At 57.8% G+C, this 26,474-nt stretch overlaps 2 protein-coding genes across 7 annotated transcripts; both read right to left on the bottom strand.

Moving 5' to 3' along the window:
* Positions 1-4,478: 4,478 nt before the first annotated feature.
* LOC120757212 (carboxypeptidase N subunit 2-like) lies at positions 4,479-13,667 on the bottom strand. 5 transcript variants are annotated; one of them, XM_058422008.1, is made up of 3 exons: positions 8,849-10,829; positions 8,129-8,284; positions 4,479-7,384 (listed from the first exon to the last, which is right to left on the bottom strand). In XM_058422008.1, exon 3 carries the CDS (start codon positions 7,378-7,380, stop codon positions 4,762-4,764), a length of 2,619 nt encoding a protein of 872 aa, XP_058277991.1. In that variant the 5' UTR covers positions 7,381-7,384; positions 8,129-8,284; positions 8,849-10,829; the 3' UTR covers positions 4,479-4,761. The 5 variants fall into 5 exon arrangements, with proteins under 5 accessions (XP_058277991.1, XP_058277990.1, XP_058277989.1 ...); XM_058422007.1 differs by lacking the exon at positions 8,129-8,284 and having other exon boundaries at positions 8,849-9,637; positions 9,929-10,829; XM_058422006.1 differs by lacking the exon at positions 8,129-8,284 and having other exon boundaries at positions 8,849-10,097; positions 10,470-10,829.
* An 808-nt stretch (positions 13,668-14,475) lies between these two features.
* Positions 14,476-20,452, bottom strand: LOC120757469 (leucine-rich repeat-containing protein 15-like). 2 transcript variants are annotated; one of them, XM_040074886.2, is made up of 3 exons: positions 20,231-20,452; positions 19,234-19,278; positions 14,476-17,687 (listed from the first exon to the last, which is right to left on the bottom strand). In XM_040074886.2, exon 3 carries the CDS (start codon positions 17,680-17,682, stop codon positions 15,955-15,957), a length of 1,728 nt encoding a protein of 575 aa, XP_039930820.1. In that variant the 5' UTR covers positions 17,683-17,687; positions 19,234-19,278; positions 20,231-20,452; the 3' UTR covers positions 14,476-15,954. The 2 variants fall into 2 exon arrangements, with proteins under 2 accessions (XP_039930820.1, XP_039930821.1); XM_040074887.2 differs by having other exon boundaries at positions 20,262-20,356.
* Between the last annotated feature and the right edge of the window lie 6,022 nt (positions 20,453-26,474).

Genomic DNA, 26,474 nt, shown 5'->3' with positions numbered 1-26,474 from the left:
GGAGGCGTGCCGCCCTGCCCAGAGCCACTTTTATGCCATTGTGCCTTTTCAGTATTGCATTAAGGCAGCCAAAGAAGGGGGATTTTTAATGGTTCCAGGGGAACAAAGCAGAAACGTTCGACCCAACTTCATTACAGAATCATCTGAAACGCTTGAGGAACGTTTCCCACTAATTATCATAAATAGCCGAAAAAAATCTTTCCCTCCCAAAGCAGGTTCCAGCTGCCCCTCTGTGTTTTCTCACCTCCACTTCCAATAGCCTGACCCTGCCCCCGCACAAAGGGGAGACCCCATCTCCGCTCCCCCCACACTCAGGGGCTCTAAAGAAATACAAACAGGCAGCAGATTAACAGCACTTGTTTGCACCTTAAACAAACAGGAACTTCCGCCCCTCCGGGCTCTCTCACTGCCCAAGGGAGGATGCGCCAGCTTGTTTTTCTTGCCCTTGCTCTCATGCCCTGCCCAAACCCTGGATAAAAGCCTGGACAGCCCAAGGCATGAGACAGACAGGATGAAAATGCCAGGGGTTTCAGCGCCCCATCTGCTTGAGCCTCATCCCTCATGCTGTGTGTCCTCTCGCTGCCCTGTGTGCCCCTGGGGAAGTCAGGGGGAACTCTGCTGCGCTGGGGCTGTGAGATGCCAAGGGCAAAGCAAATGAAGGAATGTCCCAATTGAGCTCTTGCTCCGTGTGTCTCACAGGGCTTCTTGCAAGAGGCAGCCTGATGTGGCTGGGTGGGTACTGTGAACGGGTGTGAAACGAGGGATGCTGAATGTGAAGGATGAAGAGGGGGACACAACCCATCCAGAGGACACACAGAGGAGTGGTGCTGGTGTTCAAAACCATCAGCAGCATCAAGGAGGCACAGCAGCACACTGAGCAATGCCTGCCAGCCCACAAACCATCTCTGCTGACTGCAATAGGGGATGGATGAGTGCTGCACATGCTTGTGCAGCCAGACCTGAGGCTGATCCCAGCGGCTGCCTCCTGTGTCAGGGAGCTGCCCCAGCTCGTGTCCTCAACCTGCAAGTCCTGTGTTGCCCATCCCACCTCTCCAGTGGCATTGCCAGCATCTCCCTGCTCCTTCAGGAACAGGTGTCAAACCAGCTCCTTCTTGCTCTGCCCGCAGCACACAGAGAAGCCAGCCCAGTGCCCCATGCCTCTCAAACCACACCAGCAGCTTTTGAGACTCGGCTCCCAGCACAGCTCGGCGCATGTCTGGGACCAGCACACGAGGCAGGCATGCAGGGAGGAAGCTGTGGCAGCGTGGCCACAAGCTGGGACAGGTTCCCATCACAAGCCAGCAGTGAGACTTGCCCACCAAAGGCCAAGGCTTGTTCCTCGTGCGGGTTATTGTGCAAATCCCCTCATGCAGGTGTTAATTGCCCCCCTTCTCGAGAGCCACAAGAAAGAGTTTTTCTTTTGAGCCCCCTTCCTGCCCATGGGGTGCCCCAGGGACAGGAAAGGGAACTGAGGCAGGTGGCAGGGACAGGCAACCACACCCACAGCATGGGGGGCTCCTGGCAGCACTGACACGCAGAGGGTTATAGGTCAGTGCTGCAGCATAGTGACGGTGCTGTGGGAACCACTTCTCAGCTGCACAGGGCAGGGAGAGAGCCAGCAGCAGCTGCAGGACTCCAGACCATGCTGGAGAGCCCTGTATGGTGTCCTGTCTCTGCTTCTAGCAGTTGGTCACCTGAGGCTGTGAGGGCCTCAGGCAGTCACAGCAACTGGGAAGAGATGTAGAGTATCACGAGCCGCCTGGAGATGTCACAACAGGGATGCTCAACTTTTTTTTTTTTTTTTTTTTTTTTTTTTTTTTTTTTTTTTTTTTTTTTTTTTTTTTTTTTTTCCCAAGGCAAAGGCATCCTGTGCAAGGAGCAGCAAGAAGAGGAAGACTGAAGTGAGGTAATGTCTCATTCAGTACATGGGCAATCTTGGGCACTCCTCAATGTGCTGTGAATCTTACCTGAGTTCAGAGAAACCAGAGAAATTCACAGATTAAAAACTACCAACCACTCCCCAGCGCAGTGGCATGCTGCAAAGAGATGCCTGGGCTGCCCACAGCAGAGTGGAGAGGCTGTGCTGGGGACTGCACTCCACAGCTCCGCCCCAGCCACGCACCTTCATTGCAGCAAGCTGTGGCCGTGAAGCAGCAAACACTGATCTATCTCCCTGGTGCAGATCCCCATGCTCTGCCTCATCTCCACGTGCTCTCTGGCTGCTCTTGCTCGGCAAGCGGGGAACCCCAGGGTGCTGCTCCACAGGGTGTTCAGGCACATCTCCCCCTGGACAACCTGCAGCCCTCTAAGCTCCTTCCCTCCTGGAGTACACTGGGGACAACAGGGGCAAATGGGAACAGCTGCTAATTCCTCCCAGCCCAGCCCAGCTGTAACCCTCCAAGGACTGGCCCTGAAGTGCTGGAGGGAGCTGATCTTGCCTGTGAGCCAGCTGCACCAGCCTGGCCCCGGGAACACGCACGCTGTATTTTCATTGCAAATTACAAATCGATCATAGCAGGAAATTCCCGTGCTGAGAACACCCTTGGCTGTTATTATTTTACAGCACTCTGAAGCACTTAGAGGTGTTCTGGGCACTTAGAAAGATGTGGCCCTTTCGGGGTATTATGGGGCAAATTAGTTTTAAAAGCAGCTGTAGGAATGTTGGCCATTTGGCTTCCAGAACTGGATGGGCACAGGTGGAGGCTGCAGGGCTTTGTGCTGCTTGCAGATACAGCACCGCCCTGCAAAGAGGGAACCGGCGTGCTCCGGAGCGAACACCTCGTGCCTGACCCCAGCTTTATTAATAATCAGTAATTAATATGAGAGCGGACGTGCCTTGTGTCTCCGAAGACCTTTTAAGATGTGATTATGTTGTGCTAATCTCACCCCGAAGTACTTCCCTGTTTAGACTGCGCTGGGCCATTAAATATCTGAAAAGTCAGCGGAGACCCCCCCTCATCACCTCGGGAAGTGCTCGGGGTCTGTTCCCCAGCAGCCAGGCCCCGCTTTCAAACCCTCTAAATCAAGTATTAAGCCGAGTCCATCTGGATTGCCAGAAAAAACACTCCCTCCCCCTCATCTGTATCTCATTACCTGCCGTGCCAGCCCTGGCCCCGGAGCTGCTTGCTCCATCCCGCCCAGATGTGCTGCCCCACGCTCGCCTCCCGTATTTCACAGCCGTCAGCAGGACTTCAAGGAGTAGCTGAAGGGCCTGTAACACTGCACAGGTTCTTAGCAAGGATGTATATCCAGGTCCCTAATGCATAGCTGCAGGCATGCACTCTAGCACGAAGCCCCTTCCCCCTCCCCTCGTCTTGCACCAGGCAGGGGAACTGGGGGACTCACTGGCCAGGAGGTTTCTGAGTTGCTTTCCCATTTTTCCTTGTGAAACACACATCCAGACTCTTGCTTTTCAGGGACTCTTTCCCTGGGACACCTCCAAGCCAGGCAGCCGCTGTGCCACACAACTGGGGAAGGCCACCCAAACGCAGGACGGGACGGAGCAGGTCATTGCCAGCAGCAATGGCAAGGAGTTGAAGACAGACACCTGCAACCCTGTAAAAACTGTGATCAAATTTGGGAGCAGCTTACCTTGCACAGGGCAACACCACTGAACCTAGAGCTAAAAAAAAAGGTACGTAGAGACCCGAATCAAGGGAACAACCCCTGTGTTCATCAGCTCAAATTCTCCTGGAATAAACTTCCCAGGAAAGGTTTCAACACTCTGTGATGGCAGAAACCACAGAGGAACAGCCACTTTTGTTTAAGTTTGGCACTTCCCTGGGCCTGGCAGGAGCCCAGGACTGCGGAGGTGGAGGCTCTCATCAACCCTTCCTCCCAAGTTTCCCAAGAGACCTGTTCCTATCCTGCAGCCAGGACTCAGCACCAGGTGAGGTTATGGTAAAGAAGCACGTGGCCAGCCATGCTGAAACATCATTTTGCCAGAGGGTCTGGGCAGGCAGCACCACAAAGAGGTTTTGGGAGACCTGAGATTTAGGAGTGGGAAGAAAAGCTTCTCTATTGTCTCACAGTGCCACTGCCTGTGGAGGGTCAGCTCTGGTCCAACCCCAGCACTGGCTGGGGACCCCACACTCCAGCAAGCAACAGGAATCCCCCACAGCAGGTCATGGGAAGAAAAGCCCCAGGATGAAAACAGTCTTCTCACCAGCCCATCAGACATGCAGGGGAGGCTTTAATATCCGGGAGGAGGGAAGGGAGAGGGAGCGGGAGAGGGAGCGGGAGAGGGGAAGAGCTCTGGGTACGGTGGTTGTACAGACACTGACACATCCTGTAACGTGGCACAGGGAAGACGACAGGGCGCAGGGCAGGAAGCCTTGTGATATCTTTCCCCAAGGACTACAAGCACCTTCCAGGGACGGGAGGAGATTCGGGTGGGGGCTCCGGACCCCCCGAGCAAAGAGCGGTCATGCCCGCGGTGCGGCGGGGTCCCGGCGGGCGGCTGCGGGGGCTCCGGCGTTTCGGCGGCCGCGGTCCGGCGCTGGCGGCACTGCCTGTGTCGGGATGCCATCTAGTGTCCCCTGGCAGAAGGGCCGGCAGGCAGGGACACCGCGCGAAGGCTTGCAGGCTCCCAGCATGGCCAGGAGTCGTCCCAAAACAGCCTGGCTGCTGGGACCCCCTGCACTGGGATCAGGCTGGGTGCCGGGACCCCCTCCCAGGGACAGCGCACCCTGCGGCCAGCACGGCTGCAGACCCCAAAGGAGGACAACTGGCACAGCCCAGGTCGTACAGGGGCAGGAAAGCTCAAGGTGGTGCCGGGGCTGGCTCAGGGGTCTCTGGAGAAGCCAGGGCCTGAAGGCTCAGCAGCCTCACAGGTGGCCCGGGGTGGTGGCGAGTGTCCTGGTGAAGAAGAAGGGCGATCACCCCTCCCAGGAGTGTGCAGGCTGCCTGCAGTGCCAGCACGGCCAGCCCCAAGGCCAGGGACAGCTGGCATTGCCATGGGCTAGTCCACAGGGACGAGCCCCAGGCACGATGAGTGCTGGGGGCCAGGGCTGGGGAGGCTGGACAGGGGCTCATGCTGTCTGGCAGTGCGGGGATGGGAGGCGTTGGGAGCAGGGCAGTGCCTGCCGGGGCAGGAACGTGCTGGGGGGCAGTGGGGGTGGGCTGGGCACCAGCTGTGGACAGGTCACAGGTGGTGGAATAGCCCCATTTCCTGCCTGGGGCAGGAGCACGGTGCGATGGTGAATGTGAGGCCGGCGGGACTGTGCCCAGAGCAGCAGTCCTGGGGAATGGCCAGAGTGCCTTGGAGGAAGCTGAGACAAGGGGGGGCATGGGTGGGATGGTGGCTGGCCTCTCCCTGGGCACTGTGAGAGCAGGAGGCTCTTGTCTGGTGGTGGCTGCCAGTGGGCTTGTTGGCACCAGTGTGGCGGCTGAAGCTAGAGGGGGTGGCACAGGTGAGTGGTGGTGGGTGGCCCCAGGAGGCTGTAGCCTTACGATGGCTGAATTTGAAGCAGCCGATGATGGGGTGGTGATGGAAGCCTTGGGCATCTCAGCTGATGAGGGTGGCGTGGCAGTGGAGGCCTTTGGCAGCACAGTTGGTGATGAGGTACTGATGAAGGCTTTTGGTAGCACGGTCTGTGATGATGTGGTGATGAAGGAGTTGGGCACAGTGGCTGTTGATGGCATGGTGACAGAGGTGTCTGGCAGCACAGTCTGTGATGATGTGGTGGTGAAGGACTCGGGCACGCTGGTTGTTGGTGTGGTGATGGGGGTCTTGGGATCATTGGTTGTTGATGGGCTGGCACTGAAGATCTTCTGCAGCACAGCTGGTGGTGGGATGGTGACAAAGGCCTTAGATGGCTTGGTTGGTGACAGAGTGGTGAAGGCAGCCTCCACTGGCATGGCTGGCAACACAGCAGAAGTGACCACAGGTGAAAGAGTGGTTGGCAGTGTCCTGATGGGAAAGGATGCCAATGACAGCACGGTTGGTGCTGCTGTGGACACGGCTCCACGTGACAGGAATGTTGACGTCCTTTGTGATGGTGTGGAGTTGAGTGGCAGAGTACCTGGGCAAATCAGCTGTTCGTCCCTCAGCAGTGTTACTGCTTGCCCTGCCAGGTGGGGTGGGCTTTTGCAGGAGACTTGGGTGGACAATTTGACCTTTTCCCTGTTGCCCAGGATCCAGCGGTGCAGGTAGCAGAGGTTGCAGTCACATCTCCATGGGTTACCACTCAGATACACTGAGCTGAGCTTCTTCAGGGGGTCTAGGAGCCCTTGGGGAACACTCTCCAGCTGGTTCTTTCGAAGGTTGAGGGTTTTCAGACTTGGGAGAGAAGCAAAGACCCCTTCATCCAGAGCAGAGAGCTGATTTGTGTCCAGCTGGAGATCCAAGAGCTTGTTGAGCCCAGAGAAGACTCCTCTTGGCAAGGCTGATAGCTGGTTGTGGGACAAGATGAGTTTGCCAAGGGATGTCAGGTTGACAAAGATGCCATCTGGAAGTGTGGCCAAACTGTTCCTGCCCAGATCCAGCTCCCGCAAGTGTGGCACGGTGTCAAAAAGGCAGCAGGGGAGCTCCATAAGATGGTTTGAGCCCAGAGTCAGCAACTTCAGTTTGTTTAAACCAAAAAAGCCCTGAGGTGGGAGAACACTGATGAGGTTGTTGTCCAAGAGGAGTTTCTCCAGGTGAGGCAGGGTCCTCAGAAGCATGGGGGGCAGTGCCCTGAGCCTGTTCCTCTGGAGGCTGAGCTCCAGCAGCTCCAGCTGACTGTTTAGCAGTCCCTCTGGGAGGTCCTGCAACTCATTCTCATACAGCCGGAGGACTTGCAGCTGGGTGAGTTTGCTAAAGGCATTCACGGGAAGAGTTGTGATCCTGTTTCTAGACAGGTCCAAAAAAGTTAGATTGACAAGAGAATCAAAAATGCCTTCTGGAAGAGAAGGGATTGCATTGATGTGCAGGGAGAGCTCTCCCAAACTTTCCAGCCCATCAAACAGGCCTTTGGGGATAGATCTGAGCTGACTGTCTCTCAGCTCCAGCCTCTGTAAACTTGGGAGGTTCTGGAAAGTGCCCACAGATAGTTCTTCTAATGAAGCACCAGAGATGTCCAAATCCCTCAACTTGTCCAAATTATCAAAGGCTCCAGGTTCAACAGTCTTGATCTTGTTCCCAATGAACAAAATCTTGATCAGGTTGGGCATGTACCTGAAAGCACCTTTCCTTATAGCAGTGACGCTGGTTTGAACAAAGATCATCTCAGAAACAAAGGGCTTTGCAATCTTTGGGATCTCTTTGACATCATTTTTTGTCCCTCTGTAGACCTCCTGGTAGTCTTTGGGCATTTCGTAGGGATCTTCACCTGGGATTTGATCTTGACATTTATGAGGATTGAAGGAGAAGAGGAAAAGCAAAAGGAAATGCTGGTACATTGTCCTGAAAGGAAAGGTTTCAAAAATCAGTTATGAGGAACAGGAAATCTCTGTCCACAGCTCATGAACTGTTGTTCAGCTCTCAGGACTCTTCTCTTCACATACCATGACTCATTTAATGAGAAAGAGAGAGACTGGACAAGCAAACATATGCTGCATTTACACGAGTTCACTGCTGTTGGTACCAAGGGATGGAGAGGCAAAGCAAACCAGCTCATGGCTTGCACTGGGAGATGCTCCAGGAGGGACAAGGGCTGGACAGTCTGTTCTCTGCCCCTTCTTCTCACATGTTTGAACTGTAGGCTCAGTCTGCCTGGGTGAAGAAGGTAAAATGCTGCTGCCCATTAGTGCTGCCCCAGTGGGTCCAGTTAGTCAGCAGGGCAACAACCCATTCATACAACAACAGAAGCAGTCAGCCCTGCACTTGCTAATGAGGGATCAGCAAGGCTCCCAGGAGCCAGCCAAGACCAGAGGACCCTGTGTGCTTAGACTTTCCACACTGTGTTGAGTAGATTTGCTGTTTCATTGCTGCTTCTCTCAGTTCAGGGGGCTGATTTAAAACATAGTTTCTAAGCATCTGTTTGTCAGGATTCTTGCTAATTGCAGCATATTTTGGCCTTGGTTATGCAGCTCTGACTGACAGAAATAGTTAACCTGTGAACAGCAACCAAGCTTTACAGCAAGGCTCATTACAACCTTGGAATGTCCACAGATGAACTCTTTAACACCTAACATTTGGGGCTCTGACCTTGCAGGTAGGAAGCGAAATCACTGACGCACACGTACTAGTAGAGCCCACTTCTTCCATGGCAACGTTTGGAAACACTCAGCTAACACATTAATTGGGATTTAACTGGCCTGAGCACCTCACGGGGACCATGTTTCCAACTTTTAGTTCACAGCTCTGGGTGGGAGCAGAGAAAAGAGGTACAGGTTTCTCGGGTGACCATCAAAGCTGACCATGCAAAAAAAACTTCTTCTGGGAGGGTAAATCTGCTATGAAAAGTTATTTTTTAAAGAATGTTCAGGCATCAGCAAATACAGGAGACTGAAAGCCACTGGGTTTGAAGAGAGATGGATGAGAGGTGACATCAGTTGTGCAGGGTGCCCCTCAGGGCTCCCAGGGCAGAAGCCACTGCAGATCCCCAGGGAGACTCAGGTGGAGGAGCTGTGGCTGTAGAAGTGCCTGCTTCACTTCTGCTGCAGGAGCAGTGCAGTGGGTGAAATGTGGAAACATCTGAGTATGTGGGGATGGAAACAGTTTTGAACCACAAAGTCCTTTTAAAACCCTCACTGTGGTCCCACGCTTGTCCCCCACTCCAGCCAGGCAGAGTCATGGGGAGATGGTCCCAGCTCATGGCACTGAAGCCTCCCTGCTCCCTGCTGCAAGGAAATGACCAACAGCCCTTAACACCGCCCCTCCCAGCACATTTTAAAGAGCAAAAAAGAAGCATTTTGCATCACTTACATGTCTGAGCACTTACAAACACGTTCGGTCACCGGGGAGCCATGCCATATGAGGAGTGAGGACAGCGGATGGGGGTCTCATCACCTGGCCAGCTCTTTATCCACATCCCAGGCATGGGACTCAGTTTCACGTGAGGTCAGGACACGTCTGTGTGGGGAGATAAGGGACGGCCGGGGAGCCAGCAGAGGAGCTGTGCCCCCAGTGCAGGAGGCCACGGCAGAAACCCCTTGGAGGGACGCGGTCACGTACTCCCCAGCATTATCTGCTGGCACCACTTGACTCGTCACAGCCAGGGAAAGCTGAAGATCTCCAGGCCAGCCTGTTTGCAGGCAATGGTCTCTGTGATCCCATATCTCCACCAGGGTAACTCACCAGTTTCAGAAACACTGACACAGCAGACAGCTGTTTCATTACTCAGGATTTGCCTTATGTAGCTAAAAGTGCAGTTCTGAAGCCATTTTTTGATGCTTACAAACAGTGAAACATCTGTGGCTCAACAGATACACCACCACCCGGGCTCTGTGCTCAGTCCCACAGCTCCACACCTCGCTGGCCCTAGTTTTGTGTGCTGCACCTCAGTGCAAGCCAAAAACCCTCTCGTGGTGACATCCAGAGCTCCTGGCTAGCGCAGGGCATCCTGTGGGATGCTCATTTTGGGGCAAAGACAAACTGACAGGATATCCATCGCTTCCCAATGGGTGACTGCACTGATTGCATTTAAACTTCTTCCATTTTCACCCGCTCCTGTAAAAGCTCAGCTTCTGCTTGCTGGGTGTCATCGCACTTTTCCTGGCAAATTTAAAAACAAACTACTGCACGTTTTCATCCGCCTTACCCCTTTCCAGTGTCAATGTCGTAGCGCCCATGTCCCCACCGGTCCCGATGGCCACGAGATGGTGCCGCAGCACCGCCACGCACGGACAGACAGACACAGGGACACGCAGACACTCACGGGCACGGACAGACGCACACGGGCCCAGCTGACACGCACGGACACAGGGACACTCTCACACGGACCTTGTGCCCTTCCACCCCCGTGTGTGCACCACACCGACCCTCCCAGGGGAGCACACGCCTTACCTGTCGCCCCTGGGTGGGCAGCGCTGCTGGGAGTTTGTGCCTCGTCTCCACAGGTCACAGAGTCAGAATCCCAGGGTGGGAGAGGTTGGAAGGGACCAGTAGAAGTCATCTAGTCCAGCCTCTCTGCTGAAGGAGGGTTCCCCGGGTACCCATGGCTTTGTTCAGATGGCTTTTGAGTACATTCAGAGAAAGAGACTCTAAAGCCTCACTGGGCAACCTGTCCCACTCACCCTCACCGAAAAGTTCTTCCTCTTGTTTATGTGAAACTTGCCACATTGCATTTTCAGGCTGCAGACCAAGCCCTGCCAGGGTAGGGGGGGACCTGCCTGTGCACACTCGGGGTCACCCTGCAGCCAGGCAGCTCATGCCCCTTGCTGGGCAATCAGCAGCACCCACCCACACCTCCCTTGGACAACACAAATCCGTGTCCTGAGGTTTTGCCAGGCTGCAGCTGGGCCTCTCTTCCCTCTGCAGTGCCAGGGGAAGGTGGCTGCAGCGGGCAGACGTGAGCACACCACGAGAATGCCAGAGTGGCACCTACCCACCACCAGGCACCTGCACCGATGCCACACCATGCACAGCTCCTGACAAGATCCCAGTGCACCGCATCGACCTTCGCTGCCTCTCCCAGACACACAGACAGCGGTGGGGGAACAGAACGATTCCTCTCTCTGCCATGGGAACTAGTAGCACAGAAATAACAGATAAATTTTAATTATATTTGAAATACAGAGGAAACACATAGTTGAGAGGATAAATACCACCAGGCCAGCTGCCGCGGAGAGCTCGGTGACAGCTGGTGACCATGGCAGCGGTAGCGGAGCGAGACTGGGAGCTGCTCGTTTCCCAGGCTGGTTCAGATGTTGCCAGAGCAGAAGCAAACGCCTGCCCGAGCTCTAGGGCGCCGTGGGGACCGCGGGTGATGCGGCCTCGTTGCCGCCGCGCGCTGTGACGAGGACGCTGACCTGCAGCGTGCCGCAGCGGGAGCGCAGCAGCCAGGAGCCCCGGAGCGCTGGCCCCGAGCCCCGCTCGGGCCCGGGCGGAGGGAGGCGAAGGCTGAGCCGCTGGCAGGCCGTGCCATTGCAGGCCACGCTGACGCTGCCCTCGGGGCTGCTGTAGGTGCACTGCCCCGGGCCGTCTGCGTCCCAGCCTTCCTCGGGGGGCTCACCGAGCGCTGCCGGGCACCGCAGCTGCCCGCGGGACACCTCCGGCAGGGACTGGCCCTGCAGAGCCGCTGGACCGGCGCAGAAGGCTTGGCCGTGGATGAGGGGCTCGGCAAAGCTCTGGAGCCAGCGCAGGAGGTAGGAGAGGCGGCAGTCACAGAGCCAGGGGTTGTCAGACAGCCCCACACGCACCAGGTCGTCGTTGGCGTCGAAGAGCCCCGGTGGCAGGCGGGCCAGGCGGTTGTGGTCCAGCAGCAGGGCGGTGAGGAGGGGCAGCCCAGCCAGCAGCCTCGCCGGCAGGCTGGAGAGGTTGTTGTGGCTCAGCTGCAGCTCCGTCAGCCCTGCCAGCCCCTGGAAAACCCCGGCAGGCAGGTGATCCATGGCATTGTGCGAGAGCACCAGGGTTTCCAGCGCTGACAGGTTGGCAAAGAGCTCCTGGGGCAGCGTCTCCAGCTGGTTGCGAGCCAGCGAGAGGTGGAGGAGGCCAGGGGTGCCAGTGAACAGGATGGCAGGCACGGTGGCCAGGTTGTTGCCCTCCAGGCTGAGGACTGTGAGGTTGAGGAGACCTGTGAAGATGTCGGGGGCCAGGCTGCCCAGGGCGTTGTGCTGCAGCTGCAGCCGCCGCAGCGCCCGCAGCCTGGAGAAGAGGCCGGAGGGCAGCTCCTCCAGCCGGTTGCCATCCAGGTGGAGATCAGTCAGCTGGCCAAGTGCCCTGAAAGCACCAGGAGGCACCCGTGCCAGCAGGTTGTCACTGAGCTTGAGGACACGAAGAGCCACAAGTGGGGCCAGCAGCCCATCCGGCAGCTCAGCCAGAGCGTTCTGCGAGAGGTCCAGGGTCTGGAGCCGCCGGAGCGGGCGGAAGATGCCAGGGGGAAGGGCCTCGATCCTGTTTCCTGACAAGCTCAGGTCCTGCAGGCGGCAAGAGGCAGTGAAGAGCCCCGGCTGCAGGGTGCGGAGGGCGTTGGCGCTGAGGGACAGCTTGCTGAGGCTGCTCAGCCCTGCCAGCATCCCGAGGCTGACGGCTGGCAAGGGGTTGCCTGACACCTCCAGCTCGGTAAGGCTGGGCAGCCCCTGAAAGGCACCGGCCTCCAGCTCCTGGATGTTGTTATTAATGAAGACCAGCTTGGTGAGGGTGGTGCTGGAGCCCAAGTCCCCGCTGTGGATGCTGCTCAGGGCTGTCTCCACGAAGAAGAGGTGGGTGGCACTTCCTGGCAGGTCCTCTGGGATCTCCCGCATTCTTTCATTTGAGCAGAAGACTTTGGAGATGTCGTAACACTGGCAGGTAGGGGGGCAGGATGGGGACTGTGCCCCCACCAGCAGGGACCCCAGCCCCAGCAACACGTGGATCACCGCCCTGCACTGGAGAAGGAACCAAGCCTCACCCCGTGCAGCCACAGGCAGACACTGCTGGGGAAGGGGCTTCTGCAGCCAAAAATGCGGCAGGATCAACCTCTGAGACACCAGCAGCATAGGCAGCTGCCTTGGCCATGGGGCACCCCCCAGCACTCCATTTGTGGGAACAGGGAGCGCTTCCCTCCCAGATGTCTCCCCAGGGCTTTTACTCTGTGTCCCAGCCCACCCTGTGTCAACAGGAGCGATGCTACTCTCACAGCCACATCCTGCAGAGCAGCAGCTGAGGAGGGACCTGCATGGGTCCGTGGAAGGCTTGGGGGGGGACCTGTACCCTCATCAGATGTCTCCACAGGTACAAAGCCAGGCTCTGGGGCAGGAGAATATGTGAAACACAGGGCTGTGCTGCACACACTGGGTGATGGGGCTGTTGCAGGGCTGCTCTGAGCTCAGTGGCAAATAGGATTGGGCACCATAACTTGTGTTTCTAATTGCCTGGACTCAGGGCAGCATCAGACCTGCTGGAGGGATATTCAGCCTGACCCAACACCTATTCCCAGCCCACAGAAGCACTCTCTGAGGTGGTGGTCTGCAGACTTCTGCCAGTCCCTCCCTGGTTGGGATACATGCCAGTGCTGCCTCATGATGGGGGATATTGCCCACCCCAGAGCAACGCCCACCTACAGACACCCCACATCAGTGGAGCTCTCCTGGACTTACACCGGCACTTGAGAGCGCCGCTGGGCTTGGCATTTCCTTTCCTCCATCTCACTTGTGCTCACCAGAGCCAACAGTGGCTCCCACCCGTCCCGAGCCCCCAGACCACCCAAGCAGCGTGGGCACCACTTACCAAGTGTGGCATCACGGGGACGGTCACTGAATCTGCGGCGGATTTGCAGGGATGCTGCTTGCTGAGGTGGGACAGTGTTTTCTGGGGCAGATGGGAAGCCAGCCGAAGCCAGGGACAAGCTTTTCCTGCTGGGGCGGAGCTGTGCCTCAACCCTTATCGGCAACAACAACTCGTGTCCTTGGAGCACTTTGAAAAATAACTCGGCCTCAGAGGGGCTGGAGGTGAGGCCAGAGGCAGCTGCTGTGAGCATCCTGGCAAGGAAGTGAGGTTCTGGCCCCGGACAGCCACTGGTGCAGGGATGGTGGCAGGGTGCTGCTGTCACAGGTGGCTCCAGTCCCCCACCAAGGTCAGCACACTTGCTTCCAGAAGCCCCATAAGAGAACAAACCCCAGGACTTTATTAAATCTCACTGGGAAATGGTGCTCAAAACATCTCTGCCATGAGAGAAGAGAGCAGGTGCAGCTTAGCAAGGCAGATGAAGGTTGAACATGATTTTAAAGGTCTCTTCCAACTTTATGATTCTATGGGGAGGGGACCAGTGTGGGGCCATCATGATGGTCACCAGGGGTTTTGCATCCCAGGCAGCAGTGCGATGGCGAGGGACCCATGGATCAGCTGAACTCCCTAGGAGTTTCAACCTGCCCAGAGGAGCAGCACACGCTGCCATGAAAGCTGCACTGCAAGGGCCTGTGTTGGCACAGGCTGGGCTGGCAGCAGCCGTGGAGGCACCCCCAGGGGCAGGAGGAGGGATACTTTACTGCACTCAGTCAGTCTCGTGGAGCATATGGTGACACATGGAAAAACACAGCTGACATGATCCAGCGGCAGCCAACTCTGAAGGGAGCCAAGCAAGCTCCCCACCCCCCAGCACTGGACTGTGCAGGACACAGTGTCTCCATCAAGAAGCTCACTGAGGTCTCAGCTTATTCTCCAAAAGCCTACCCAGAGCTGTTGTATGGCTTAGCCCTCCTTGGTCCCTCATCCCAGGCTGGAGTCCAGGGACTAGCAAGGGCTCTGCAAACACGGCCCAATAAACCTCTCCCACCTGACAACCCATACGGGCTTTTCCTCAACACTGTAAAAATCTCTGAGGAGTGGAAATCAAGTGCGGCCCCTGTCCCTGCTGGGCCATTCCCCTGCTGCCCACCATGAAGGAGTGAATAAACAGCTCTTGGCACTTGGAGTGGACAAAGGCACTTTAATGGGAAGGTCACACATCAGCACCCAACAGCCCCGTGACACAGTCCTGTGTTACCATGCAGGACTCAGCCCAGAAGAGCGACCCATCATGTGCACCAGCGTGGAGCTGCTTGGGCCAGCACTGGCTACTGAGTGCTACGAGCAGCCAGCACTACAGGGTGGATCCCAAACACGCACCTTGTCCTGCAGCAGCAGTCCTCAGGCGGCCTGGGGCCACCGCAGCACACACGGAGGTGAGCTGATCCCCCGTGCTCGTGCTGCAGCTGGATACAGGTGCTGTGGGGAGATGGCTGGCACCCAGCTGCAACCTGCAGAGCAGCCAGCATGCGCTGACCCTGCCCTCTGTGCTGCCAGCATCCCCCTGGCCGAGCCTGCCAGCAGGGCCACTGGGCACACGCAGGAGGGCACTCAAGGGAGGAAGAAGAGGATGAAGAAGCTTTGTCAAGCAGAGCAGGACCAGGTTGCTCACTAGCTGGTGGAGGGTTAAGGAAATGAGGACCAGGAATGAGGTGCAGTAGAAGCAGCCCTAACATGCTCCAGCAGCCCAGGAGCACTAGCACAGGAGCTTCCCCCAGCCCCTGCAGACACTTCACAGCCATTGTCCCACTCCTCTGCCCTGTGGGGCTCAGGCAGAGCGCTGCAGGCAGGGGCACAGCCACAGCAGGGTGAGTGCGCAGTGAGGGCTGGGGGGCTGCTCCTGCCCATCCCTGATGCCAGCACCGTGGCTCTCCCAGCTGGAGGTGCACGAGGGAAGCAGGCAGATACCAGGAGCAGGAGAGGATGCTGGCCGTGCTCTGGCCTGCCCTGCCTGCAGGCAGGGAGGGCAACTGGGACGCAGCTGAGACACTCAGGGTGTGCCAGCCTGGCAGCAACCCAGCGCCACGGGGAGCCCTGCCCAGGCACCGGCGAGTGACGGAGCAGCAGAGGACGTGCAGCTCTCCTGGGGCCAAGGGCTCACTCGGCTCCTGGCCCGGCATGATGGCTCACACCACCTGCCCAGGCAGAGCCAACAGGGGAGGCCTGGTGGGGGCAGAGGGGGGGAAGAGGGGCTGGGCAAGGGTGAGGGCAGCAGGCAGCATGAGGGCAGCAGCGCTGCAGGGAATGATGCAAAGGTGAAGGATGGGGAAGTCCTGTTGTTTGGGGTAAAGCACCATCATGGCCAGGCTGTGTCTCCTGGCTCGAGGGGTCCCTCTCTCCATCCCACACCTCAGCTGCTGGACGTGGGCAGGGAATGAGCACAGAGGCTGCACTGGAGGCAGGAAGGGAGTGGGCAGCCATGGGAGGACACTCGGTGGGGAGGCCCTGCTGCAGAGCAGGGCCAGGGCAAAGCAGAGCAGGACAGTGGTACATACAGCACACACAGTCATGTTGTCCCATCCCAGACAGCACGGGCAGCTGATGCAGAGCCATCATCATGTCCTTTGACCCCATAAGCACCTCTGCCCTCAGGGTCTGCCAGACACTCAGGCTTCATTCGGAGCCTTCATCCTCATGAGCACAACATGGCTCTTCTTCCTACAGCCATAGACCACCAGCGCCACCAGAGCAGCCAGCAGGGCCACACACACCAGCACGATGACTGCTATCACCACCCCACTCTGCAGGCGTGTCAGCCCCCACTGCCCGCGCTCTTCCTCCTCCTTCTTCTCCTCCTCCTCCTGTGGGGAGGCTGGCAGCCCCGTCGGGGGCTCCACCGAGGCATCTTCTGGTGATGCTGCCTCAGAGGTGTCAGCAGGGAGCAGGGTGCTGGGATGGGGAGCAGCAGTGGGGTGCTGGGGGTCGAGGAACAGGTCCTGCGGCAGCCCGGCGATGGGGACGCCCTGCAGGGCGGGAGGCTGGGCACACAGCGGGGGTATCTCACCCACCTTGTGAGGGTTCTCCTCCAGCCAGCCCTGCAGGGGCAGGATGCCCTTGTCACAGCGCCAGGAGTTGTTGTGCAGCCTCACCTCTCGCAGGGCGGTCAGCGGGGAGAAGATGCCGGCAGGCAGGTACTCCAGGGCGTTGGAGTGCAGCTGCAGGTGCCGCAGCCCAGGGGTGGCCCCGAAGACGCCCCGTGGCAGCGCCTGCAGCTGGTTATGGTGCAGAGAGATGTTCTGCAGCTTGGGCAGCCCCTCCAGTGCCCGGGCATCCAGGCGGCGCAGGGCATTGGAGTGCAGCGACAGCTCCAGCAGCTCCCCCAAGCCCTGGAAAGCCCCTGGTGCCACCGACCGCAGCCGGTTCTTGCTGAGAACCAGGAGCTGCAGCGCGGTGAGGTTGCTGAAGACGGCAGTGGGGAGGGTGGAAAGCTCATTCTCGTAAAGCCAGAGCTCCTGCAGGTTGGGCGTGGGCCCAAAGGCACTGGGGGAGATGTCCCGCAGGCGGTTGACGTGCAGGGTGATCTTGGCGAGAGCGTGCAGGGGCAAGAAGACTCCGCTCGGCAGAGCGGTGAGGAGGTTGTTGGACAGGTAGAGCTTCTGCAGGTTGGCGTTGTGCACAAAGAGCTCCGGGGACAGCGTCTCCAGCTGGTTCTGGTGCAGCCCCAGCTCCTGCAGCTCCGGCAGCCCATCAAAGGTGCCCACCGGGATGTGCCGAAGCCGGTTCTCGTAGAGCCGCAGCACCTGCAGCCGCGCCAGCCGCTCGAAGGCCCGGGGCGGCAGACGGTCAATGTTGTTCCTGGCCAGGTTGAGCTTGGTGAGGCTGGTCAGCTGGTCAAACACCCCCTCCTGCAGCTCCTTCAGGTTGTTCCCGTGTAGCTGCAGCTCCTTGAGGTTGCTCAGATGGGCGAAGTGGGAAGGCTCGACCTGGAGGATCTGGTTGCTGGAGAGGAGCAGAGACTCCAGCTTGTCCAGAGGCTCAAAGACCTGCACAGGGAGCTCCTGCAGCTTGTTGCTGGCCAGGCTGAGGTAGCGCAGGTCGGGCAGGTTGTGGAAGGCGCCGGGGCTGATGCGCGACAGGCTGTTCTTCTCGACGCGCAGCCCGATCAGCAGGGAGGCGTTGCCGAAGGCGGCGTCGCCCAGCTCGGTGATGTTCGTGTTGATGATCTGCAGGGTCATAGCATTGGCAGGGATGGGGCTGGGGACCGTGGTGATGTCGGCACCAAAGCACTCCACCTGGGCACTACGGACACACCGGCACTGCTCTGGGCACTGGCCGCTGGCCAGCTGGATGCCCACCAGCAGCAGCAGCCACCGCTGCCAGCCTCCCTGCTCCATTGGGCCTGCAGAAAAAACAGAGGAGGGGTTCAACCCCTGCAGTTTCCCAGCTCCCAGAGCCACTGCCAGGGATGGGTGCTGCTTTCCACCTGGAAAAAGCCACCGAGGCTGGGGCCATCCTGCCTGCAGCATGGCGACGAGGCAGAGAAGGGCAGGCAAGGAAGGCTTGGGGCAGGAAAGGCTTAACTCAGCCCAGGCAGGAGCTCAGAGCAAGACAAAGCTAGAGGCCATAGTGCCTGGCTGCCATACCACAGCTATTAGTGGCATCCCTGGCATCCCAGCTCTCTTGGCTCCTCTGGCAGCCGGGAGTGTGGTTTCCTGTTTTACTGCCACCAGCAGCACTGGCCTCCCAGCACCACCAAAGAGCCCAGACCTTCACCAGAGCTGGCTCACGGCACCTGCAGCGGGTCCCAGCATTGCCCCAGCACCCCAAGCACTCTCCTAGCTCTGAGCTCCTGTTGCAAAGCCAAGAGCAGTGCCTAGGGATGCTCTAGCCTGGGTCAACAGGACGCTTGCCAGCTCCCCAGCACAGGCTGGGTACAGGCTGGCCCTGTGTTCCCCCATCCCCAGCAGGAGGTCTCAGCCTGGCCTATTTTTGCCATGATGTGGGCACGTGTATGCAGGCTGGTCCCAGGGGCGGTGCCCAGCAAAGTTCTCCGTTACCCCACGGGCACAGATACCATGGGCACCCTTTCCTCTCTCCTCTGGCCTGGGAGCTCCCTCCCTCTCTCCCTCCCTAGATGAAAGCAGCAGCCTTGTGCCAGGCTGGCACGGAGCAGCCCCCCATTAACAGCTTCATGTGGCACAAGGGATGGAGAAAACCTGACACTCCTGTTCTGAGCACAGCTCAGCCGGACAGGCGACTCAGGCAGCAGAGGGGTGTGGCCACAGTGCCCCAGCTGGCACCCAGGGTAATGGGGCACAGCCCCTGCCCTCCTCCCCGCCCTCCCCCCAGGGAACACTCTTGCTCTCAGGCAGGGAGGGAGGAACCCTCCACGAGCCAGCACAGTTTATATTTCCCATATGGAAACAATCTGCATCCAAGAACAGCTTTGTTTATAGCAAGACATTTATAAACTTCCCCAAAAGTTCAGCACATCAAAAGCCCTGCTCATGTCACTCCCTGGTAAGGCAGCGCTGAGAGCACCCACGCTGGAGCAACCTTCAGGAAAGGCAGCTGGAAACAATTGATCTCTCTTTTTCTTCCAGGGATAAAAAAACTTACAGACCAAGAGGCTGAACATTCTCTGCTGCTCAGCCCCTCAGCATCCCACTGCTCCTAACATCAGCCCCCCCAAAATATTACTTTGCTCCGCTTAATTTTCTCTGTTGATCATGGTCTGGGGTACATTGCCTATGTAACTCTTTCAGCTCCCACAGCATCTAAGTGGTCTCACATTTTCAGAGAACCCTTGCAAGATAAACATCTCCATCAAATAAAAAGGTGCTGATCGTGCAGATCCCACCACTCCACCACCAACCCTCAGAGCTGCCCTGGGAGTCCCCGGAATCCGTGTCCACTCACAGGGGCGGTAGGAGAAGGAGACTTACCCGAGTGTCCTGCAGCCACGAGCGCCGAGCGAGCACAGCTCCGTGCTGGCAAGAGAGCAGAGTGTGGTTCATTCTTCCCCTCCCAGTATATAACCCGTCCAAATCAATGAATCAGCACAGGGGCAGTGGCGGGGTTAGGGAAAGCGCTGGAGCAGAGCTGCTTCCAACTCCTATTTCCTCAGCAGAGCAAGCATCTCAAGGATAGAGTTTTGGGATTCCCCCCTCCTGAACCCCAGTGCTCTTGTAAGGAGACGAGCAGAGGGCCCTGTGAACATGCTGCTCATGTCAGCAGCTTGGCCCTAGGAGTCCCCCTGCACCCCAGTGGGACACAGCCACTGACCCACGGGGGCAGACAAAGCAGAGCCAGACCCCTGGGCACAGCCTTGTACTTCCCTGGCACGAGTTCACACCAGGGCTCTCCACGGCACTTCCTTGGCACAGGCACAGCTCTTCTTTCCCCATTTGTGGCTCCTGTAAGCATCAGGACCTCCGGCTGTGCCCCAGCCCAGGGCCACCAGTGCAGGCAGACCCCTGGGACACTGACCCTGCCCAGGTCACAGCTCTCATTCCCCCCACAGCCACAAATGCCAACGGGCCACAAACCCACAAGCACCCACGGCGGGCTGTGGGCAGCACAACCAGCGCTGCCAGGAAGCGAGCACCGTGCCAGGGTCAGCGGCTGTGTGGGTGCCAGCCGTGGGCCAGGCTGCTTCGAGAGGAGCCAGAGCTCTGCCCAAGAGCCGTGAGGAACACCTTGGCACCGAGGAACCCCCACTGCAGGCATCCCTACAACCCCAGAGCAGCACAATGGCTGTCTCCCAGCAGTTGCCCCTGCTCTGCCCCCTCGAGCCTGGTACTCAGGGGCGTTTGGAAAGCATCCATCGACTTCTTCAGGGGCACCTGCTGCCACCCCTCCCCTGCCCCCTCCAGCACACACGGGTGCACCGGGCTGCCCTTGGGTCCCATCACCCAGCCCAGGTCTCCCCACCTCGCCCACCTCCTCCGGGCAGTCCCAGTCCAGCAGCTACCGGGAACGGATATTCGGGAGGAAGCGGCCAAGGAGAGTCAGCGTACGTGGCCCCTTTGGGCTTCCTGGAGAGCCACTGCAGTCCCTTGCCGAGCACGGGGAGGCTGGAACTTCCCTGACTGCCTCCAACCTCGTCTGAGCCCACCGGTGCTTCCGCCGCTTGCAGCAACCTCTGCTCGGGTTCCGGGCGGCTCCGGGCTGCTCGGGGTGGGGACGGCGTGGGGCTGCTGCCGGAGAGGGGCGAGGAAATGTCTCATGCTGCGAGGAGTGGGAGCGTGCAGGGCAGTGGAAGGGACAGCTGCCCTCTTCAGAGAGGGGACCAGAGCAGGACAAGCAGCAAACTGCAGCGATGGAGAGCACAGCCCGCAGACAGCCCCGAAGGAAGGAGACAGATCGTGGGAACAGGGCAGGGAGGGGGACCTCGGCTGGAGGCCACGGCCACCGCTGTGTCGGATGGCATGGGAGCCCATCTGCCGTAGGACATGCTGGGTGGCCACGGACCCTCTCCGGCTGGAAAGCGAGCGCAGAGGCTGAAACTACCCCCGGCCACGCTTCCTGCCTGCTCTGGGGCAACACCCAGGCAGTTGGGCAGAGGGAATGGGCATTTTGAAACACCACCCACCAAGTGCTCTAGTTCACGCTCTAGTGACACAGCAGTTTCCCAGAACCATGCTTCCCAAAATAATCTCCCATTTCTGTGACAGCGCTGCAGCTGGAGGTCAGGCACAGGGCTTGGGAGCTGCCTGCTCCCTGCAGCCCTGGCACAGGAGCAGGGCTCTCACAGCCTTATCACACAGCCTTATCACGGCTCTTCTGCCCGCTCTGACTCATCCAGCTCACAGCTTTTCAGCGAGGCAACACATAAACTAAACCTCAGCACTTCTGATAAACCACACTGTCCCAAGCCCAGCTCATCAGAGGAATGTGGGACTCACCTCCTTCCAAGCAGTGCTGCCCCAGGGCAGACAGGGATGCAGTGGTGGGTACCTCAAACCCTAACCCCCTAACACAAACACCCTGCCCCATCAGATTATGGTCCCTACCATGATGGCAAAGTTCCAGAGCAGTCCAGGTAACAGCCCTGACAAAAACCTGCCTGCCTCTACCCCGGCCTCAGGAAACTGACTCTGGCTTCTGCCCAGAAAAGATGATTATTTGCAAGACATCACTAGAAATAGAGCAGGGTTGAGTAACAAATGGCATACGCCCGAGAACCACTTCTGCAGCCACTCCCAGAGGTGAGCACATGGGAGGTTGCCCCAGGCTACTTACAAGGGAAAGAAACAGAGACTGTGAGAGCTTGGGACAGCTTGGTACCCACCCTGCACACCTGGAGGGGATAGGCAGCCCCTGAGACAGCAAACGGATATGATTGAGGGTGATTAGCATTTTGCAGGGAGAGGCTGCTCCACATAGCCAGGAACTCACACGGGGCTGGATGGAGCGGAGTGGGTCTCATGCTGCAGAAAAGCCACAAGTACAGCATTGCCTGGGGGACCTTTCCCACCTCCAGCTGCACCAGCCAGAGGCTGAAGCCCCCCTGACCATGCCTTGGACAGTGTGGAATCACTGTTGTACCTTCAAGGAGACGGTGGAGCCCCGGAACAGCAGCGTCACTTATTGCTGGAGCTGTCTGCCTTGCTACAGGATAGCAGGACAGTCCCGTGTCCGTCTGTCCATGCTGGCACACATCCAGCACGTCCCCACGGCCAGGGTGGCGGATGCAGAAAAGCTGAGTGGCTCTGAATCACCAAGGGACTCTAGTCTGCTTGGAAAAATTCATGTAATAGCTAAAATTAGCAGCTTGTGGGCTTGGCTGGGAGAGTACAGTGTTCATCTGCCAAGCAGCTGAGCATGCTCACCCACGCCATGCCGACCCAGCTCCCCCCTCAGCCCCTGCTCCCTGCACACCTCCAGCTCCTGCCTGAATTGGCACCCCGGGCAGGATGGGACCTCCCCTAGCCTGCTGCTCCCTGCAGTGCAGAGCTGGGACCCCCCAGGTACTTTGCACTGCTGCAAATTGCCCACCCTGCTATGAATCCCCCAGCTATGAACCCCCCGGTGGCCCCTGGTGTGCACAGAGACCAGTGGGTCCCAGGCAGAGGCCAAACACTGCCCAGGTGGAGGAGGAGGGTGGAGGGCAGGGCTAGGGGCCATAGAGGGAGTCCTCCCCCTGTTCCAGCACAGGGGAGCACCTCTGGGTCTGAGCCCTGCAGCAGGACCCACAGGCTCCAGCCACAGCTGAGGGGTGAAGGGAGGGGCATTACTCCCCCAGGGACTGGTGCTGGGGCCACCTCCACCCTTAGAGAAGCAGCAGCAGCCCCTGCCTCACCACGGCCCCACCCTGATCCTCCGAGGAGCCCAAATGAGAGAGCTCCTCCATAGGGCCAGGGCTCCAGCCATAGCGACATTCCCCCTGCTTGCAGAAGCAGGGCCAGGGCTGCCCCGCTGCTCATGGCTAGATCATCTGCCCCAGGGGACAGGGACATGCCCTGCTTGCCCTGGGAAGGTGCTTTTGCAAAGTGGGAACTCGGGGAGGGAGCAGCAGCTGCTCTGGTCCATCGAGGATGGCTAGCAGGGGCGGCCGTCAGGCTAACCTCATCCAAACACCAGCACCAGGCCCACCGCCACCCTCCTGGAGCTCAAGGAAAACGGCATTTAGGAGCTCAGGCTCCCTGGGGTTCACCCCACCGGCAGAACCGTCTCCTCCAGGCTCAGCCGCGGCCCGAGCGATGGCGGCAGCACGCAGGGCTTGGCCCGGGCTCAGCGCAGCGCTAGGCTGGAAGGAATGCGGGGCCCGCGGCCAAGTCCGCCCGCCGAGATAATCCGGAGCGGAAAGAGCTCGTCCGATGTGTGCTGTGCAAGGGGGGAAGGACCAGCTGGAGCGGGGGGCGATGGCGCTTTCCTGGATCAGCTTCATCTCTGTAAATCTACCTCTGGCACCACAAAGTGCCCAGGGACCTCTTCCCAACGCGCCCAACACCCGAAGGGGGAAGGGGCCTCATTTCTTCCCGGGAGAAGCCAGCTGAGGAGCGAACAGCAGACTGCAGAGCTGCTGACAGCCATCGCTGGCTCTCTGCCCTGAGCTTTTTCTGTGCAGAGAGACACAAAGGCACAGCTGGAAGTCTGGCATGCCGGTCCTACAGCACAACTGCACAAGGGCTGAGCCCAGTGGTGGATGGCTCCGGGTGCTGCTGGAACAGAAGCTGTAGTGAAGTGGGACTCTCCCTCCTTGGCCCAAGTAGGAGAGTATACCAGGGCTTATCCACCCACCAACACCCACAGGTGAGTATAAACCCAGATTTTGGCTACAAAAATGGAGACAGAACAACTCCCTAGTTTGCCACTCCCTAGCTGGGACAAAGCAGGAGTTTCAGGCCTCCTGCTCACTGTGAGTCTGTAAACACTCGTGCTGTGCCTTGCCCAGCCGGAACGTGCCTTGGGCTGCGTCTCCTCCCAGCTCCTCTGACATCCCTAGGAAATGCTCCGATATCAGGGCTGCCAAATCAGCAGCCCGAGGCAAGCCGTGCTGGCTGGAGGCCTAGAGGAGACACAGCCATGCTCCAGTCAGGCAGAGGCTCCCAGGGCTCCTGCCTCACAGCCAGCTGCTGCAGGCACTCCTGAACCACAGAGCACTGCTGCGGTCCTTCTCCAAGCACATCTGCCATCACCCTACTTATCTTTGACATCAGCACAGGGAAGGGCTGAGGTGCAGGCTCTCATCTTGCTGCTGTGCCCTGGAGGAATGAGCTGCATTTCACAGACAGCTGCCCAAGCTCACTGCCCTCTGCAAGCAGTGACAAGGGCTCTCCTGCAGTTCTGGTCTCACAGGGCAGAGGTGATGGGATGGAAAGGACCAGGACACCAGGGACACAAGGAAAGGATGTGTGTGCTGGTGGCTTGGAAGTGCTTGCTGCAGTGGCTGTGAAACAGGCAGAGCTGCCAGAGTGTATGGCAGCAGTTCATTCAGTTCCCCCCTCAGCACCCTGTGCTTTGGGGAGTCTCTGGATTCAAATCCCAGCAAGCAAAGGAGAATGGCATTTGTAGCGACATCAAGCTGGAAACACAATGAATACTCCCATGGTTTGGCAGGGTAGGTCAGAGCTCCCACTGCTCCAGGATTTCCTAAACAAAGAGTACAGGAGCAACTGCTACAGCAACAAGGATTCGAAGGGACAGAGCGAGCTATGGCTGGGCTGGCAAGCTGGCCCAGTGGTGATGTACCCAAGCACTCCCAGCCAGGATGCAGTCCTGGAAGCAGGTTCTTGACTTGGAGGTCTGGATTACATGCAGGGCTGTTAAGCATGACTGTGCACCCAAATCAGGAGCCAAGAGAGCAGAACCAACCCCTTCAGCCACTGCATGCAGATGTGCTTTGCAATCACCTCTTCCCCAATATCAGGGACCCGCTGGATCAGGGATTAGGTACCTGCAGTTTCTTCCAGCCCACTGTTCCTGCCCAGCCTGGTGGCAAAGGCTGAGCAGCGTGGGCTGCAGGGATGAGAAAATCCTTGCACACAGGGAGCGGTGCTTTGAGGCAGCAGCGAGGCAGGGCTGCCCAGAGAGGGTCTGGGGACCTGCCTGCTGCCTTCCTGCCTGCCACAGCTGCATCATGCTGACCCGGACAAATATCCCTTCTCCAGGAAAAACAGAAATGGGGTATACATAAGGATATCCTTGGATTTCTCAGGCCAGGGAGTTTTTCAGGAAGTGCTGAGCTCCACTGGGCAAGAAACAATGAATCAGAGGCAGCTCAAAACAGTACACCTCAGAGGAAAAGTTAGTAAACCAACCCAGGCCCTCATTGCTCCAGCCTTTTGTTGTCTGATGACTTCACTTCCCCCGTCTGGCTCAAGCTGGGGAAAGCCCGATGACAGCATGTGAAGAGGAATCATCCTCGTTTCAGCACATGACTGTACACAGCTCTGCCAGAGCCCCCACGTGCCAGAGCTGGAGCTCAGCGACTGCTGGGGAGCCAAGCAGCAGCGTGGGGACGCAGCTGGCCCCACTGCAGGGCTGGGGCAGCCACAGGAGCATTCAGAAGGGTGGCAGCTGGTGCTGCCCCGCTGCCCTCGTGTTGGACAGCAAGGTGTTTGTTATACCCATGCCATGAGCAAACACGGGCTTTTCATTGGAAATCAGACACTGTGCATCCAAGTGCCGGAAGCACACTTCGTCTCTAGAACCATTTCCTCACCAGTCCTGATTATTCCCGTCTGCCTGCTGCGAGCAGATGCCTGCGTGGCACCGTGCGACAGCGCTGCAGCTGGCACAGCTCTAAGTGGTCATTACAGCTGTCCAACCAAGAAGCTAAATTTGTAACAACTCTCTCTTCTTAAACACTACATGCAACCACCCAGAAGCACCACAGAGAAAGCTCACTGTTGGTTTTGTGTTTCTCTCAAATATATTCCAATAGATGTTCTGGAGCATCTGTTTATGACTCCAGTCACAGTTTGCTTTGCACCACTTGCAGTCACTTGCATTTCTGCTTCTTTACGGATGGCTCTAACTCCCGTTTAGCCAGGTTTGCTGCATTTTGTTAAACCTCACCAGCAAGACAATGATCATTTAACACTATAGAAGCACATTCTCTCATTTCACAGCCTGGAAGAGGAATTTAGGCCCAGCAGCAGAGCACTCTAAAACAAAGCAGTCACAGTTTATTCTCACCACCTAGAATAACACCCAGCAGGGAACCAACCATAAACCTGCAGGAAATGTACGTTTTCTTCACCTCAAGTCTGTCATGTGCATTTAAAGGCCATCCAGGAAAAGTTCTTAATAGTGAGAAAGCACTAAAGTTACAAAAGTACTCCCGGAGTAGAGGCTCTCTGGCCCAAGGAGCCAGGGAGCCACACCCAGAGGTTTTTAAGCACATCAGAGCTTTTAAGAACAAATTAAGTCCCATAATGTAGATAAAAGCTGATAATTAAATCCAAGAGCTACTAAAGCACAAGCAGTCTGACAGCCACCAGTCTACTTACAAATTAAAGTATTCATACAATTCAAAATATTAATAAAATGTTAGTATAAAGACCAAACCCCAAACTATTGCCTAGTAGTTGCTTTTGCACATCAGCACTTCAAAGGACTCGAAGTCAGGGAATAACAGTATGTAATAAGGTAAAAAATAGTCAAGACTGAAAATGCAACTGAACACTCCAGGCTGATTAAGTGTGTACATTCCCCAGCCAACTTCAAAATGGAGGTG

This window comes from Hirundo rustica, chromosome 10 (genome assembly GCF_015227805.2).
Source record: "Hirundo rustica isolate bHirRus1 chromosome 10, bHirRus1.pri.v3, whole genome shotgun sequence".
Lineage (NCBI taxonomy): Eukaryota > Metazoa > Chordata > Aves > Passeriformes > Hirundinidae > Hirundo > Hirundo rustica.
This window is presented reverse-complemented; position numbering and strand designations above follow the sequence as displayed.

Coding starts and splice junctions, on each gene's coding strand:
- LOC120757469 (XM_040074886.2), bottom strand. CDS start 17,682: ATGGAGCAGGGAGGCTGGCAGCGGTGGCTGCTGCTGCTGGTGGGCATC.